A 15,749-nucleotide genomic window follows, 5' to 3' on the forward strand; every position below is an offset into this window, starting at 1 on the left:
GGGCCATCATCTGACATGCATCATATGGTCGTGTTGGTTTATTGCTTTTTTTTTCCTTGAAGTTATGAAATGAATAAAGTTACTTTTTATTTTATCATTTTGTTTTCAGTCATAGATGTTTAAAAAGGACTATTTTTTTTGGTCTAACAGTACTTTCAAGTTGCTTTGTTCCGTTTGTTTCTGTTTCAACAAACATCGTTAAGTTATATATTTCAATTTTTTATTTTATTTAATTTTGTTTGATTAGAGTAAATTTTGCATGTATGTGCCTGGCCATATGAATAGGTGCCTTTTTTTTTGCTTTTTACTATTTAAAGTCTTTACCAGTTGTCTGTCTATATTGGTTTTGTACATGTGTATGATTGATCAAAGCTTGAAAGGGTTTTACACTTTTGTTCAAAGTATAAAAAAAAGCTATAACTTAAAATTTAAAAAGGGATTAAAACTTCAGCAATTTCAGTAATATTCCAAAAAAAAATCTCAAAATAAGATAAGAGCACTGAAACAGATAAAATGTTCATTTTAATATATACATATACACATATGTACACACACATATACATGTGTATTGTTTTATATAAAATTTTAAGAATTAAAAAATATTTTAAAAATCATTTTGAAAAACCCTCTCAAGAGACATACATATATATTGCGCACAAAAAAATGAAAAGCGTTGAACAAATAAACACTGAAACAAAAAAAACAAAAAAGGGAAAATATTTGAAGTATTTGCTATTTCCTTGTTTGTATATTAAGATGATGATGATGGTGGCAGCCATAGTTCTGGGAGTGGGGGAATAGTTGCAATCTTCATATCAATAAATAACATTATCAAGGTAGTGACCTAATAGAATCATTAGAGCAACAGACAAAATGCCATGTAGTATTTCCTCTAGCTCTTTGAGTTTAGAGTTCTAATCCTGCTGAGGTCAACTTTGACTTTCATCCCTCTAAGACAACAAAATTAACCTTTAGCACACTGTAGATGCATCATGTTAACGTGTGAATTTTCTTCCCTCTCAATGAGACACAATGCACCTGCAGCTAGATGAGAAAACTTGTACAGTGCCATTATGTGCCTAAGCATGTTAAAAGTTTAAAGGGTAAAGGTGAAAACCCACCTTAGGCATGAATGATCATGGGATTGCACCTAGAAAGTTCCCTTCCAAGGCATAAGTCTGGGCAAGGTTGTTTAGGGAAGACCAGTAGTCACACATGCATACCAGCCTCCCCTCTGCATGCCACTGATATTATCCAAAGGCTGATACAGCTTGGCACCAATGACATTGCAACTCATTTCTATCACTGGGTGAACTGGAGACATGTGAAATAAAGTGTCTTGCTCAAGAACACAACACACAGCCTGGCCCAGGAATCAAACTCACTACCTCATGATTGTGAGCATTTTGCTCTAACCACTGAGCCAGGTACCTTCTAAAAGTTAAGTACCAGGCAAGTACTGGGGTCGATATAATTAACTTTTCCCTTCCCCTCAAAAATTGCTGGCCTTGTACCAATATTAGAATTATTATTATTATTACTAATTTCTTACACTATGTCACAAATCTCAGGGAAACTGAATGTGGTGCATAAAATTGATTGTAGACTGATACCCCTGCCTCCAAATGAAGGAGCAAAATTCCTATTTCATATCCTGCTATAGGGTGGGTTGGTAAAATAAAGTACCAATTATATAATGGTATCAAATATGTTCCTTCCAACAAACTTCTAGGCTTCGTGCTAATGTCAGAAACATTATTATTACTATCAAATTCTGCTGGGGTCAACTTTGCCTTTCATCCTTTTGGAGTTGATAAAATAAATACCAGTTGAGTTCTGGGTTCAATGTAATCAATTTACCCCCTTTCCTGAAAATGCTATGCTTGTGCCAAAATTTGAAGCCATTATTATTCTCATTAAAATGGTAAGCTGGTAGAGTTGTTAGGGTATTAGAAGAAATTCTTTGTAATATTTCTCCTGTTCTACATTCTGAGTTCAAATCCAACTGAGGCCAACTTTACTTTCCATGCTTCCAGTCCCAAGAAAGTGAAGTACCAGAGTTGATGTTATCCTCTCACCTCAGAATTCCTGTCCTTGCGTCTAAGTCAGAAACCATTTATTATTATTAAGGTAGCAAGCTGGCAAAATTGTTTGAGCTTTGGTAAGTGCTTTGCAATTTTGCCTTCTTTCCGTCTTTCATCAATAAACTAAAGTACCAGTCAAGTACTGGGATCAATGCTATTGACTAACCCACATATCTTCTGAATTACTGGCCTTGTACCAAAATCAAAAATATTTATTATAAAGAAATATTTTGCTTTAGTGGCATCAGGTAATTGTTGAATAATGCATGTGTGTACATGTGTAAATGAGAATGTGAATTTGTGCATCATCATCATTTCATTTAGCTGCTGCTTTCCATGCTGATATGGGTTAGATATGGTTTCCATACTGATATGGGTTTGACACAAAATAGTAAGCTGGAGAGCTGTGTAAGGTTCCAATATAATTTGGCATGGTTTCTATGACTGGATGCCCTTCCCAATGCCAACCACTCCAAGAGTGTAATGGGTACCTTTTATGTGCTACCAGCACAGGTGCCAGTTATGTGATGCCAGCATTGGACACAACTACAATTTCACTTGGCTTGACAAGTCTTCTCAAGCATTGCATATTGCCAAAGGCCTTGGTCACTTATCATTGCCTCTGTGGGGTCCACCATTTGAAAGGTGCTTTTTATGTGCCACTGGCATGGATGCCTGTTATGTGACACTGGCATGGCTAATATATTTGGGATTTTTAATAATTTCCACAACTCCTCAGGTATTACACCTAGATGATGATTATAGTGTTTTCCATTGCATTTTATAACAACTAAATAGTCCTCAATTGTACAGAGGCTAGTTTGTGTATGTGTAGGAAGTGATTTTAGGTGATAAATCAACTTTAACCCCAGTACATTTCTGGTACTACATTTTAATCAACTCCAGTAAGACTTGAATGCAGGACTCTAACCACATTCTATAATTCCCCAAACTATTCCAATACTCCTAATATTTTTAGCAATGAACACAAGGCCCCGAATATTTGGGGAAATTGTATAATCAATTAGATGGGCTCCAGGTACTTGACTGATACTAATTCTTTTACTAACTCCAAGAATGACCAAGAGCAATGTTGAGTCAAGTAGGATTTGAAGCCTGAAATCCCAGTGCTTCTGCTCTTCTGTTTCATTAATAGAAGACCTGAAACCCCATCATAGAACGTTTGCATGATGTATATAATTAAGGTACAGAAAAGTCTGCCATACTCCAGAATGTAAAGATCAAATACTAAGAATGTTAAGATCTAGAACAAATTCCACAAAATATTTTGTTTGATACTCTAAAAATTCTACTCGTCGATAGCTTTCCATAGGAATTTTGATTTATCAACCTAAAAAGGCTGAAAAACTAAGTTAAACCAAGTCTTTCATAACTCCATTCATAGCTAATATGCTTTATAAGAATATTAAATCAATAACCTAGTATTTGATTGGTATTTTTTAGTTTGATCGAATGAAAGGGAAACATGATCTTGGCAAGATTGAACTCGGAAAATAAATAGCTAGAACAAATGCTGTAGAGTTTTTTTTATGTAATATGTGAACAAAACATAGCCAATCCATTGCTCTAGACCAGGGTTCAGCAAAGCAGGGTAAATTATCCCAAGTGGGGTAAAAATGAAATTCTTGGGGGTAATGAAGACTCATATAAGTAAAATTATATAAAAAAATATGTTCTTTGTTACCACAGGAATTTTTCTTCTGGCAGCACTGCATCTGTCCAAAGTAGTGGACATGTAAATAGATTCATATAAATAGATTCGATAAAATAGATTCAATAAACCTTTTGAATTCAAAGAATCTATGATTTTCTTCTTTTCAAATCGAGTGGGTAATGTCAGCATAAATAAATATATTTTGAGGCAATTGGTTAAAAAGGTTCCCCAACCCTGTTCTAGACTGTCACTTTATTCCACAAACTTTGGAAGGATGAAAGTCAAATGTAACTTCATGAGGATATGAACTCAGAATGGAAAGAGCAACAGCATACAATGTAATTTGTGCTATGCTACCCCTTTTAAAATGATAAAACTAAATATTTCTTAATTCATCTAGCTTGACTATCTGCTTTCCCTGCCACAACACCACAGAGATGAGGATGAATAATAATAATAATAATAATAATAATAATAATAATAATAATAATTTCTTACATAAGCAGAAGGTCAGAAATCTGGGGTGAGGAAGAATTAGCTGATTAAATGGATCCCAGAACCTGACTGCTAATTTATTATATGGACCTTTGAAGAACAACAAAAGGCAAAAAGTTAACCTTGCCATGGCAGGATTTTAACACAGAAGATACAGAGTTATGAGATACAAAGGATTTTGTCAAATACTCTAATGATTCCACCAATCCACTCCTAATCTAGGCTTAAGGCCACAAATTTTTTTTTTGTTTTTGTTTTTTTGAAGAATTGTAGAATAACTGATTACATAAAGCCCAGAATTTGAAGAATACAAACACGAAGATATATTACTGAAACTCACACTTCGAGCCTGCACTAGAAGGATGACCACATGATAGAATTACAATTCAGAACATTAAATTACAAAGATAACGTTTATCAAACACTTTGTTCTGACACAATTGCTCCTGCCCTAGAGATGAAGGTGATGATGATAATCCTAATTTTGGTAACATATATTAGATTTTTAAAAATGTGACAAAGAAAGCCACAATTGCAGTCCTGTAGCAGTGGAAGGACATTGTCAGTTGGTAAGGATTATAAACAGACCGGTTCAAATACTAGATATTGCACCCACCCGTATCATTTTCATATAGGGATATTACATCATATATATATAGGAGACACACACACATCTATGCACGAGTATGTATGTGTGTGTATATATATATGCACGTGTGTGTATGTATATATACATACACACACATACGTACATACAAACACACATATACACCTTTTTCATGTTATAGTTATTACACACACACACACATTTATGTGACAATTATCATACACACACATTATATATATTATATATATATATATAAGAGTAGTGATTGCTAAGGTGGTAGTAACAGTAGATTACATAAACATACCACATTTGTTAGCTAATAGGTTAAACAAAATTTACAAATAATTTTCATACATTTAATATATTTAATATAGGGATACATTCTATATTTGTAACTTATCCACATTACATGCATACAGCACAAATGTAAGTATATATCACATACAAATATGCATAAGGTTATGAGTGTGTGTATATGTGCATGTATGCACATATATGGTTATTTATATGCGACCGTGTATCTATATACAAATGTGTGTATGCATGTACATGTGTATGTGTACATGAGTCTGTATGTGTGTGTTTATATATATATATATACACACACACATTCAAACATACATGTACAAAAGTATCTATATGCATGTAGATACAAAAACACTTAAATGCGTGTGTGTGTGTGCCTATATATTTCTATATACAAGTTTGTTTTTATATATTTGTATACTCATGTTTCTATGTATGTGCTACTTTTTATGCACATATGTAACAAAATATACACATAAAAATACAGAAAAGGAAATGCATTTTTCTAAAATTTCAACACTCATTATTTGACTGTGATGGTGTTTAACCATGCTGTGTTATGATAGTTCACTGCTGTATTGTATTGTGACTATACAATTTTGTTTATAGTCTTGAGCTTTTTGTGTTGGCTCCTCTTCTTTGTTTTTTGCTTTTTTCACCACCTCCTTTTGTCTCATTCTTCCTTCAGTCATCATCATTGCCATCATTGTGATGCATGCATTATCTTTGTCTTCGGTTGATTTGTATTCTAAATGGATGAGGCATGTTGGTGATGCCAAACACCCCTTTCAGAGGTGGTAACTCATCACCAGCTGCACATGTGAAAGTAAACTGTTGCAACATTCCAGACAGGAAAAGGAACAACTCTGATTTGGCCAGTGGTTCTCCGAGACAGCTTCGTTTACCTACAAAGAACACAAAGATAATGCTGTTATTAAGAAATCATTATACCTATTATTATTATATTACATTATTATTAAGGTGGCAAGCCTGCAGAAATGTTAGTATGCAAGGCAAAATGCTTAGTGGCATTTTGTCCAGCCTTACATTCTGAGTTCAGATTCTGCTCAGATCAACTTTGTCTTTCATCTTTTCAGGGTCGATGAAATATGTACTGGGGTTGATGTAATCAACTAGGCCCTCCCCACAAAATTCAGGACTTGTGCTTGTAGTAGGAAGGATTATTATTAATGTTATTATTTCAACATAGGTTTGTAAGTTGATGTGTGTTTAACACCTCGATATTTGGCTGTGATGGTGTTTAACCATGCTATGTTTTGGCAGTACACTGTTGTATTGTATTGTATTGTGACTGAGCAGCTTTGTTTGTAGTCTTCCAGCAAGTTTTTTTGGTGGTTCCTCCTCTTCCTTTTGTTTATCATTATAGCAAATATTCTGGTCACTACCACAGATTTGCCTGTTGGTTGCTTGATCTTAACCACTTGAGCATGTCCCTTAATGGCTGACAATATGTGCATCTCTGGTCATGAGCAGAAGTAATGGGGGAGCATCATAACCATGTGTTGAGAGGGATTCTTTGGGGGTTTGAGAATGTAACAAAAGCAAAGTTTGAAGAAAATATTAGTTATTTTTTCATACTTTCTAGGGGTAAGCAAATAGGAAATAACAGTTGCTACCCAAGGACAAAAACTGTGTTACACAGTGCATTTGTTGATACCTCAACCACAATCCAATAAACCCCAACAAACACTGAATATCAATCAAAACAAGGTTTCAAAATAAAGAAAAAGCATGATTGAAACTCGAAAATATCAACTTACCCACAAAAAATGGTATAAAGGCTGATGGCGTTTCGTTTTTGCCCTTTGTTTCTGATAAAAATCGTTCAGGTCGGAAATTTTCTGGATCACCCCAGATTTCTTTGTCTGTCATTACTGAACCAAGATTGGGGATGATAATGGCCTCTTTTGGAATCGTGTATCCACCAAATGTAATGTCTTTTGGTGTCTGCCGTCCAAGTAACAGCTGGACAACGTTGCCTCGTCGCTGAATTTCCATTACAGATGCATCAAGATATGGTAGACGAGACCTGTCGTTGAGTGAAGGCAGACGATCGTGTTCTACATTTTCGTCAATTTCTGCTTGAATCCGTTTCTGGACATCAGGATAGTGCAACATATAGACAAGGGCCCACAAGATCGTTGATGTGGTGGTCTCTGTGCCAGCTATTAGAAGGTCACCAATTACTTTACACAGCTGTTCTTCTGCAATATACAAAAAAAATAATGTAAGTAGGAAGACTATTAGGTGTAGATAGAAAGAATTTCAACTGACGGGAGTGAGAGAGAAAGAGAGAGAGATGTAGGCGCAGGCGTGGCTGTGTGGTAAGAAGTTTGTTTCTCAGCCTCATGGTTCTGGGTTCAGTCCCACTGCGTGGTACCTACTCTAACTTCAGACCGACCAAAGCCTTGTGGGTGGATTTGGTACAGGGAAACTGAAGGAGATAGTCATGTACATGTGTGCATCTCACGACCGCTTGACAACTTAGCGGTTTGACAAAAGAAACCAATAAAGTACCAAGCTTAAAAAAAAAGTACTGGGATCAATTTCAATTCGTACGACTAAAATTTTACAAGGCAGTGCCCCAGCATGGCACAGTCAAAATAATTGAAACAATATAGTCTTTTCGTTTATTCTTTTACTTGTTTCAGTAATTTGACTGCGGCCATGCTGGAGCACCGCCTTTAGTCGAGCAAATCGACTCCAAGACTTATTCTTTGTAAGCCTAGTACTTATTCTATTAGTCTCGTTTACCGAACGGCTAAGTTACAGGGACGTAAACACACCAGCATCGGTTGTCAAGCGAAGTTGGGGGACAAACAGACACACAAACATGTATATCATAACAGTGCAGAGAAGGAGAGTAATGTGGTGGGTGTTTTAACCTAGTATATGTGTACATGTTATGCAGTGGTTAAACATTTTCCGATGTAGAACTCAATGCAGAATGTGTGTGTGCGTTTATTTAACGGTGTCTCGGCGACTACTGAGAGACAAGCGCGTGTGTCTGTGTGTGTGTGTGCGTGTGTACGCATGAGTCCATATGTAACTAAAAAAAATGTTAAAGATTGAAATAACGGAACAGATTACTAAAATATACTTGACTTTGTGGTTAGTAGTAGTTGTAGTACCTAATCACCTTATAGTACACTACCACCGTTAAATATATATATATATATATATATATATACACACACACACACACACACATCTTGCCCAAGCCCTACGTCACCTACACATACCCTCCATCAAACCATCTCACATTACCAACCCACCACCACACAAATATAACCCCGACCATACTCACATTTACAAATGAAACTTCTAAACTTCCTTAACCAGCAAGGTCTCCCCCACTCACCCTCCCACGTACATATACCTCCTTCCTCTAAATACAGATTAATCAAAAAAGGAAGAAAAAAAAGGAAAAAAATTTTCGGTGTGGCGGAGGCGGAACACTGGGAGGAAAAAAGGAGAATTGGAAGAAGTTTTCCGGTGTAATGGTCAGTCAATTTGGCTGGAGTGTGCATGTACTTAAGAGTGGAGCAGCGGATGTTTGACAACTCTCACACGTTTAAATACAACCTATCAGCTTGTTTCGTTTGAAGCAAAAACTCAAGACTAAGTGTATGTATGTATGTATGTGTATTTATGTGTATGGAGGTCATTTAATTTGACCACATGACCAGCACTGTCCTAATTACGAAGAATTTGGTTCAATGTTTTTTAAAGGGGGAAGTGGAAGGCGAAAGGAGAGGTAGCGATGTGGGGGAGATAGAATTAGAGAAATTGGGTTAATATTTCATCTCAAGGATTGCTTCCTGACAGTTCTACCTCCTTTTTTTAAGGGGGAGGAAGGGTGGTAATTGGCGGTGGCGGTGGTTTGTGTGTTGTGGGGGGGGGGAGTGTTGAGCATGATGTTTATACATGAGTATACATACAAAGATACGTACATACTAAAATACGCACAGACGTGATACACGGATATACATATAGATATATATATACATACATACAAATATACGTAAATACATATACGCACAGAGATACATACGATGCACACATACACACACACAATGCGTACGTATGTTTTAAGTGCGCTAGATCTTTTTTCATTTGGGTGGTTATGTGCAGTGGAGTAGAATGTATTCATAATCCTATCCCACACAAACTATGTAAGGGTGAGGTTTTAATGTGTGTGAGTGTGTATGCAGAATAAGTAGTGCAGAGCGAATATAAATATTCCAGCGGTAATATTAATTAAGCAGTACTATTCAAGCTTATGAATGGACTTAAATCAACATTTCTCACACAGATATACTATTTTTGCTTTACTATTACGACCTCAACAAACACACACACACACACGGTGCATTACAGAATGCAATGATAATGTAGTTTGTAATATCAAATGAAGTTTTTTGAAATGTTACCTAAGAGATATTTAAATAGTTCTGATAGTTCAAGAAAACTTCCCCCTAGCAAAAAAAAAAAAAAATTAACAGAACGAGAGGCTGATACAGAAATACGTTCACTGGGTTAGCATGCCGCAGAGTGCCAGCCTTAGGTATATTTTCCTTTTTAAAACTGCTGGGCGTACTAAGGTGTCCATTTGCTTTAAATATCCTAATTGCTATTTCATTATTTTAGATTCACCCAAGGCGACGCACTGGCAAAATCATTAGCGCATCGGACAAAATACTTCGCAGCACTTCTTCCGACTCATTACCTTCTAAGTTCATTTTCTGCCGAGGTCGACTTTGCCTAATCCACGCGGGGTCAATAAAATAACAGTTTAGAACTGGAGTCGGTGGAGGTAAAGAATACGCACACCACCCGTTTTTGGCGTAGCTCTAACCCTAAACGCCGAAAATGAGTGGGACGCGTATTCTTTACCGTCGCCCTGGAGTCAATGTAAAGGACTTACCCCTCCCCAAATATTGGTAGCCTTGTACCAAAATTTAAAATCATTATTTTAAATTCACTTAAGGCGGTCAGCTGGAAGAATTGTTAGTGCGTCGGACAAAATGCATAGCAGTATTTCTTCCGACTCTTTACGTTCGGGGTTGATAAAATAAGCTCCAGTCGAGTAGTGGGGTCGATGTAATTGACTATCCCCCTCCCCCAAATTTCTGGCCTTGTGCCTTTGGTAAGAAAGGATTATTATTATAAAGCAGCAAACTGGTTGAACCATTAGCGTGTTGGACAAAATGCCTTAACAGCATTTCTTCTAAGCTCTTTATGTTCTGAGCTCACCTTTCAGGATCGGTAAAATAAAGTACCAGTCAAGCACTGGGGTGGAATGTAATCGACGAAACCCGTCCCCTTAAAACTGCTGGCTTTGTGCCAAATTTTGAAACCATTTTAGCTAAAAAGGTTTTTTAATGGTTGAGAACCACTGACAGTTTAGAGTCTATGGGCCCCTTTCCTTTGATCCCTATTTTACTCTATTGGACCTTCATAGCCATTTAATGTTTAAAATATCCTATTACATTTTTATAATTAAATATCATTAGGAATTATATAAAAATATAGAAATATTTTGTGTATAATAGAAGTATAACTAATTTATTGCACAAATTTTAAGAGCAAAATTAATGGTACCTGGTTGAGATTCACTGCTCTAAGGAAATGTTAAATTGTTTTTATAACTACATTACGCAATGCCTTCTATAACAGTTTTCTGTATATATTTGCAATGCTTCCAGCAAACTACAATATTTGTAGGATTAACCCCAACCAATTATTTTTGTTTTAGAAAAAAAGGGTTTCTTTTTGTGTTATTTACCATTTAGTGATGTATCGGGATCCGTTTTTTCTCTCTGTTTCATCTCTTTGATGTAAGCATCGATGAAGTCTTTGATGTTTGTTTCTTCGTATTCTCTCATGTGGTCGGTGACGGCAGTCGACAGGAATTCCTCCATGTTTTCAATGTTCTTGAAAATCTTTTTGAATTTGAACGGATCGCCGGGCAAATGTTCCAGCATGGGGAAAAAGTTAACGATGGCGCTCAGACCAATGTTCTTGAAGTTCTCATCGATACCGTGGACGTATTTCTTAAACTGTGGGTTGTCGTAATCGAACCTGCGACCGAACATAAGTGAACAAATCACGTTGGCCACCGCTGTCTGCACCAAATCATGAGCATCGAACGGCGTATTCACGTTGCTATCCAGCGCCTTGACAAAAGCTGTCACTTCCTCGTGCATTCGATCCTCCATGCTGTGCTGACCGAGACCAAGATCTTTGAGCACCCGCAGCGTCAACTTCCGTTGTTCTCGCCAAGTCAGGCCATTCGTACATACAATACCTGAAAATTGTTAAAAAGAAAGCATAAAACGAATGTAAAAATATTTGCATTTATATTGAACAAGGTCTGCATAGTATATTAAATTATGAAAACATTAATGGGTTTGTTTCCATAATGGATGTGCATGGACATGACCAGCCAGTGTAAGACAAAGATCAGTGCATTAACAGGTGGCTTCGACTTGTAGTTATCAGTAAGAACTTTGGCCCTATGCCCACAATATACGAGGGGTGCTGAAAAGTGTACGAGCGGGTGTTTTACGGGTGTCGTCAAAGGCCTGGTTGGAGGCCCAACCTTTCAAGTTCTTTTACAGGGCTTAGAAAAACTGAAGGACTGCTGCAATAAGTGTATGAATCTGAGAGGAGAATATGTTGAATAAAATCATAATTAACTGATCCTCCAGTATTTTCTTTTACTCAAAGCCAAGAATTTTTCAGCAACCCTCGTATGTTGTTTCTCTTTAATCCGTGGTAGCACTAATCGGACTGACATATGATCAAAGACATGCTACTTATGATAATATATTTTTAAGTATGTGAAGCAACAGGTTGCAAAACTTAGACCTGAGCTTCAATGTTGGTGCTCTAAATATAATCGTCAATGTGATATCGCTATTGCTGGTATAAGCCAAAATTCTTACTGATCAACTGCAAAGCAGATCCATTCGTTAATGGTAGATAAAAAAAAAAAAAAGAAAAGATTGCAGCGTTTCCTCGATCGCACAATTAATCTAACCAATCAAAGGCTCCCAACACCTTTAAATATCCCAATTGTCGTTTCGTTATTTTAGACTCAACTTAAGGCGGTGAGCTGGCAGAATCGTTAGCATGCCGGGCAAAATATTTAGAGGTATTTCGTCTGTTTTTTATACTCAGTGAGTTCAAATTTCGCCGAGGTTGACTGTCTTTCATCTTTTCAGAGTCGATAAAATAAGTACCAGTTGAACACTAGGGTCGATGTAAACGACTTAATCCTCCCCTGAAATCGCTAGTCTTGAGCCAAAACTTGAAATCATTAGTTTCAACTCAGCTTAAGGCAGTGAGTTGACAGAATCATTTGCGCGTCGAGAAAAAAATACTTAGCAGTATTTCTTCCGATTTTTTAGGTTTTGAGTTCAAATTCCGAAGTCAATAAAATAAGCCCCATTTGAACAACTGAGGTCGATATCCGCTCCTCTTAAAATTGCTGGCATTGTGTCGAAATTTGAAACTATTACATTAGACTCACTGAAAACGATCGACTAAAGGCAATCATGCAACGCTTTTGGTTCAGATGGAATAATCCCGTTTACTCATAGTTCTAACTGACTCTACGTTCGCGACATTGGTGCATTAAACACTTCTGTATTTTTTTGAACAAAAACAATAGCGTATAAGTGTGCGCGTGTGTGAACTTTCACAAACAACAATTATTCACACACACACAGCTACATGTATATATGAGTGTGTATATTTTTACGCACACTTGTGAATACGGTATGTGTGTGTGTGTGTGTCTGCGTGTGTGTGTGTGTCTGCGTGTGTGTTAATATCGAGCGCTGAGAATGAGTGTTTAACGCTTTACTGATGGGTAAAGATTCTTTATTTGAGGATTAAGGCTACCATTGGTTTCATGTAAAGGACGCACTCAACAATTATCAAGCCAATCACAAGGAACATTAGTGTTTTAATCTAAAATGGAAACGAACACCGATGTTCCATGCCATAGGCTTGATGATTGCAGAGGGTTTCCTTAGCAGGAAACCAATGGTTGTTTTAATCCACAAATAAAGTGTGTGCGTGGCGTGCGCGTGTACACACACACATGGCATAGAGGTGCTGGCATGGCTGTGTGGTTAAGAAGCTAGCTTTGCAACTACGTGGTTTCGACTTCAGTTTCACTGCACGGTACCTTGAACAAGCCAATGCTCTGAGTGAATTTAGTAAACGGAAACTCTCTGGAAGCCCGTCGTGCGCGCATGCGCGCGTGCGTGCGTGCGTGCGCGCGTGCGTGCGTGCGTGCGTGCGTGCGTGTGTGTACCTTAATTCTTTTACTTGTTTCAACCATTGGAGTGCAGCTATGCTGGAGACCCGCCTTGGGATTGTTTTAGTCGAACAAATCAACCCCAGGATTTATTTTTTTAAGTCTAGTACTTTTTCTATTAGTCTCTTTTTCGGAACCGCTAAGTTACGGCGACGTAAACAACAACACTGTTAAGCGGTGACGGGGGAGAGGGGCAAACACAGACAAAAACACTCACACAAATACGAGTGGTAATTGAGGTTCAAACCACCGGTAGTTCAGATACTAATTTAAACCAGTATCAGTTGAGATATGTAAACAGTGCCTCTTTCTCTACTGTATAATTCAATTCAATGCCCTGGTCATCTGTAACCTAAATGTAAAAATTAAGCGTAACTGTCCGATAAAAATCTATTGTTAAAGTACCCACACTCGTATGGTATGATGTCAAGTGTCCACTCCTACTCATTGTATGTACCATCATGTGCCCACTCCAACTCAATGTAGAGTCAAGTATCCAGTTTAAGTGCTCTACTTAGAGCCATATCTGCTCTGGGTTTGAACATGTGCTTACACGGATATACGAAACACACATACACATTAACATACTCACTCACACAAACTCTTGAACACTTGGTCTATAGGTGTGGGAAGAAAATCCAGTAACCATCAAGTAAGGTCATACATACATCAGCGAATTTCAGCTATTGTCTATCAATGGTATATTAGACGTTTACATGTGTTTACGATACATCAGTGGTATTTTTTCAAAGTTTTAATTATATTTGATGTTGATTCTTGAGAAAGTTTCATTTTGCCATGACGTCTTGGTTCCATTTCACTTTTTATTTTATCAGTCAACACGCCGGACAAAATACCGAGCGGTATTTCTCCCGACTTTTCAATTGTAATGACGTCCGTATAAAACTGAGCGACACGGAATGTTTCAAAGGAGACAGGAAAAGAAATTCGGGATTAAATTTTGTTAGTGTGGTATGTTTGTCGGCGTGTTTGTGTATTGTTTTGCATTCAAATTTCGCCGAGGCTGACTTTACCTTTCATCTTATTGTTCGGAGTCGATAAAATAAAGTATCAGTTGAACACTTGAGTCGATGTAATCGAATAATCCCATAACCTTAAAATTAACTAATCGCTTGCTTAATTGTTCAGTCAATTGCTCAATCAGCGAGTTTGTTGGATTCCTTTCGCTGACATTCGGGACCTCATCTACAATATGCCTTCTCCACACAAAGCAAAAAAAAAAAAAAAAAAACCCCTGCGAAAACGGTCTTGCAGATAAACTCCACATCATTCACCATCCTACCCACCAACTTAAACAGAACGAACTAATTGCCGCTTGCCAAAAACATGGTCAACATCCCATCTTGGAAATTTCAAAGAAAGCTATGATCTATTCTAGCTTACAGTGTCATTCATTCTTTTCCGTTCCAAATCACCGATCATACGAAAGGTCGATTGAGCGAAAAGCCAGTACGTGCGGTTGAATAATACATATCCACCACTCAAACACATACACACAAAAAAAAAAAAAGAAACGAACCAAAAACAAAAATACATACAAATATACTTGCTTCCCCACCTTACTTTTCATACTATCACATCACCTACCATTACCATCCACATTCAGAAACTACAAAAACATGAACGGCATCATAAGACAGCACTTAGAGTTTAAACACGCCCACCCAATCATTCATGCGCGTGCCTATTCGTGTGTTGTCCTCATACGAGTGTGCGTTATATATATATATATATATATATATACATATACATACATACATATCCACACATACACGCCTGCGTGTGCGTGTACAGAAGAGTAATAACTATCACTGCTGGTAGCCATTATATAATAGAGGTAGATGTGCAGGGATAGTAATGGCGATTAAATGTGTTAGGAAGTAAGGGTGGGAGAGAGCAGAAGGGTGACTGTGTAGGTGGACGGGTAGATGTATGATGGTGACAGTTTAATTTCGATGCAAGGAGAGACGAAGTGGGATGAGAATAATGATAACAACAGCAGCAGCAGTGATAGTGTTCGTGGCGGTTGAGCCTGGGTAGCAGGGTGAAGGGTTTTCCTGGTGTTTGACACCAAACCGAACAGCTAAAAGAACATGTACCAGAAGAGGGCGTAGTTGATATATAGACAGCCGTTGTTGTTACTGTTTCGCCTTCAGTTGAATTTTGATTAGGTGGACATATAAGCAACGGTATTCCAGCCATGGCCAT

The 15,749-nt window shown here is 37.3% G+C and overlaps 1 protein-coding gene across 1 annotated transcript in view; it reads right to left on the bottom strand.

The window, feature by feature from the left end:
* Positions 1-5,606: 5,606 nt before the first annotated feature.
* LOC115224293 (cytochrome P450 2J5-like) overlaps positions 5,607-15,749 on the bottom strand; it is a 35,054-nt gene continuing 24,911 nt past the window's right edge. Inside the window, exons 2-4 of the mRNA XM_029795119.2 lie at positions 10,977-11,498; positions 6,949-7,392; positions 5,607-6,072 (exon numbers count right to left, since the gene is read on the bottom strand). Coding sequence (XP_029650979.1) covers positions 5,888-6,072; positions 6,949-7,392; positions 10,977-11,498 — 1,151 coding nt within the window. The 3' untranslated portion in view covers positions 5,607-5,887. The remainder of the gene's footprint in view (positions 6,073-6,948; positions 7,393-10,976; positions 11,499-15,749) is intronic.

This window comes from Octopus sinensis, linkage group LG25 (assembly GCF_006345805.1).
Source record: "Octopus sinensis linkage group LG25, ASM634580v1, whole genome shotgun sequence".
Lineage (NCBI taxonomy): Eukaryota > Metazoa > Mollusca > Cephalopoda > Octopoda > Octopodidae > Octopus > Octopus sinensis.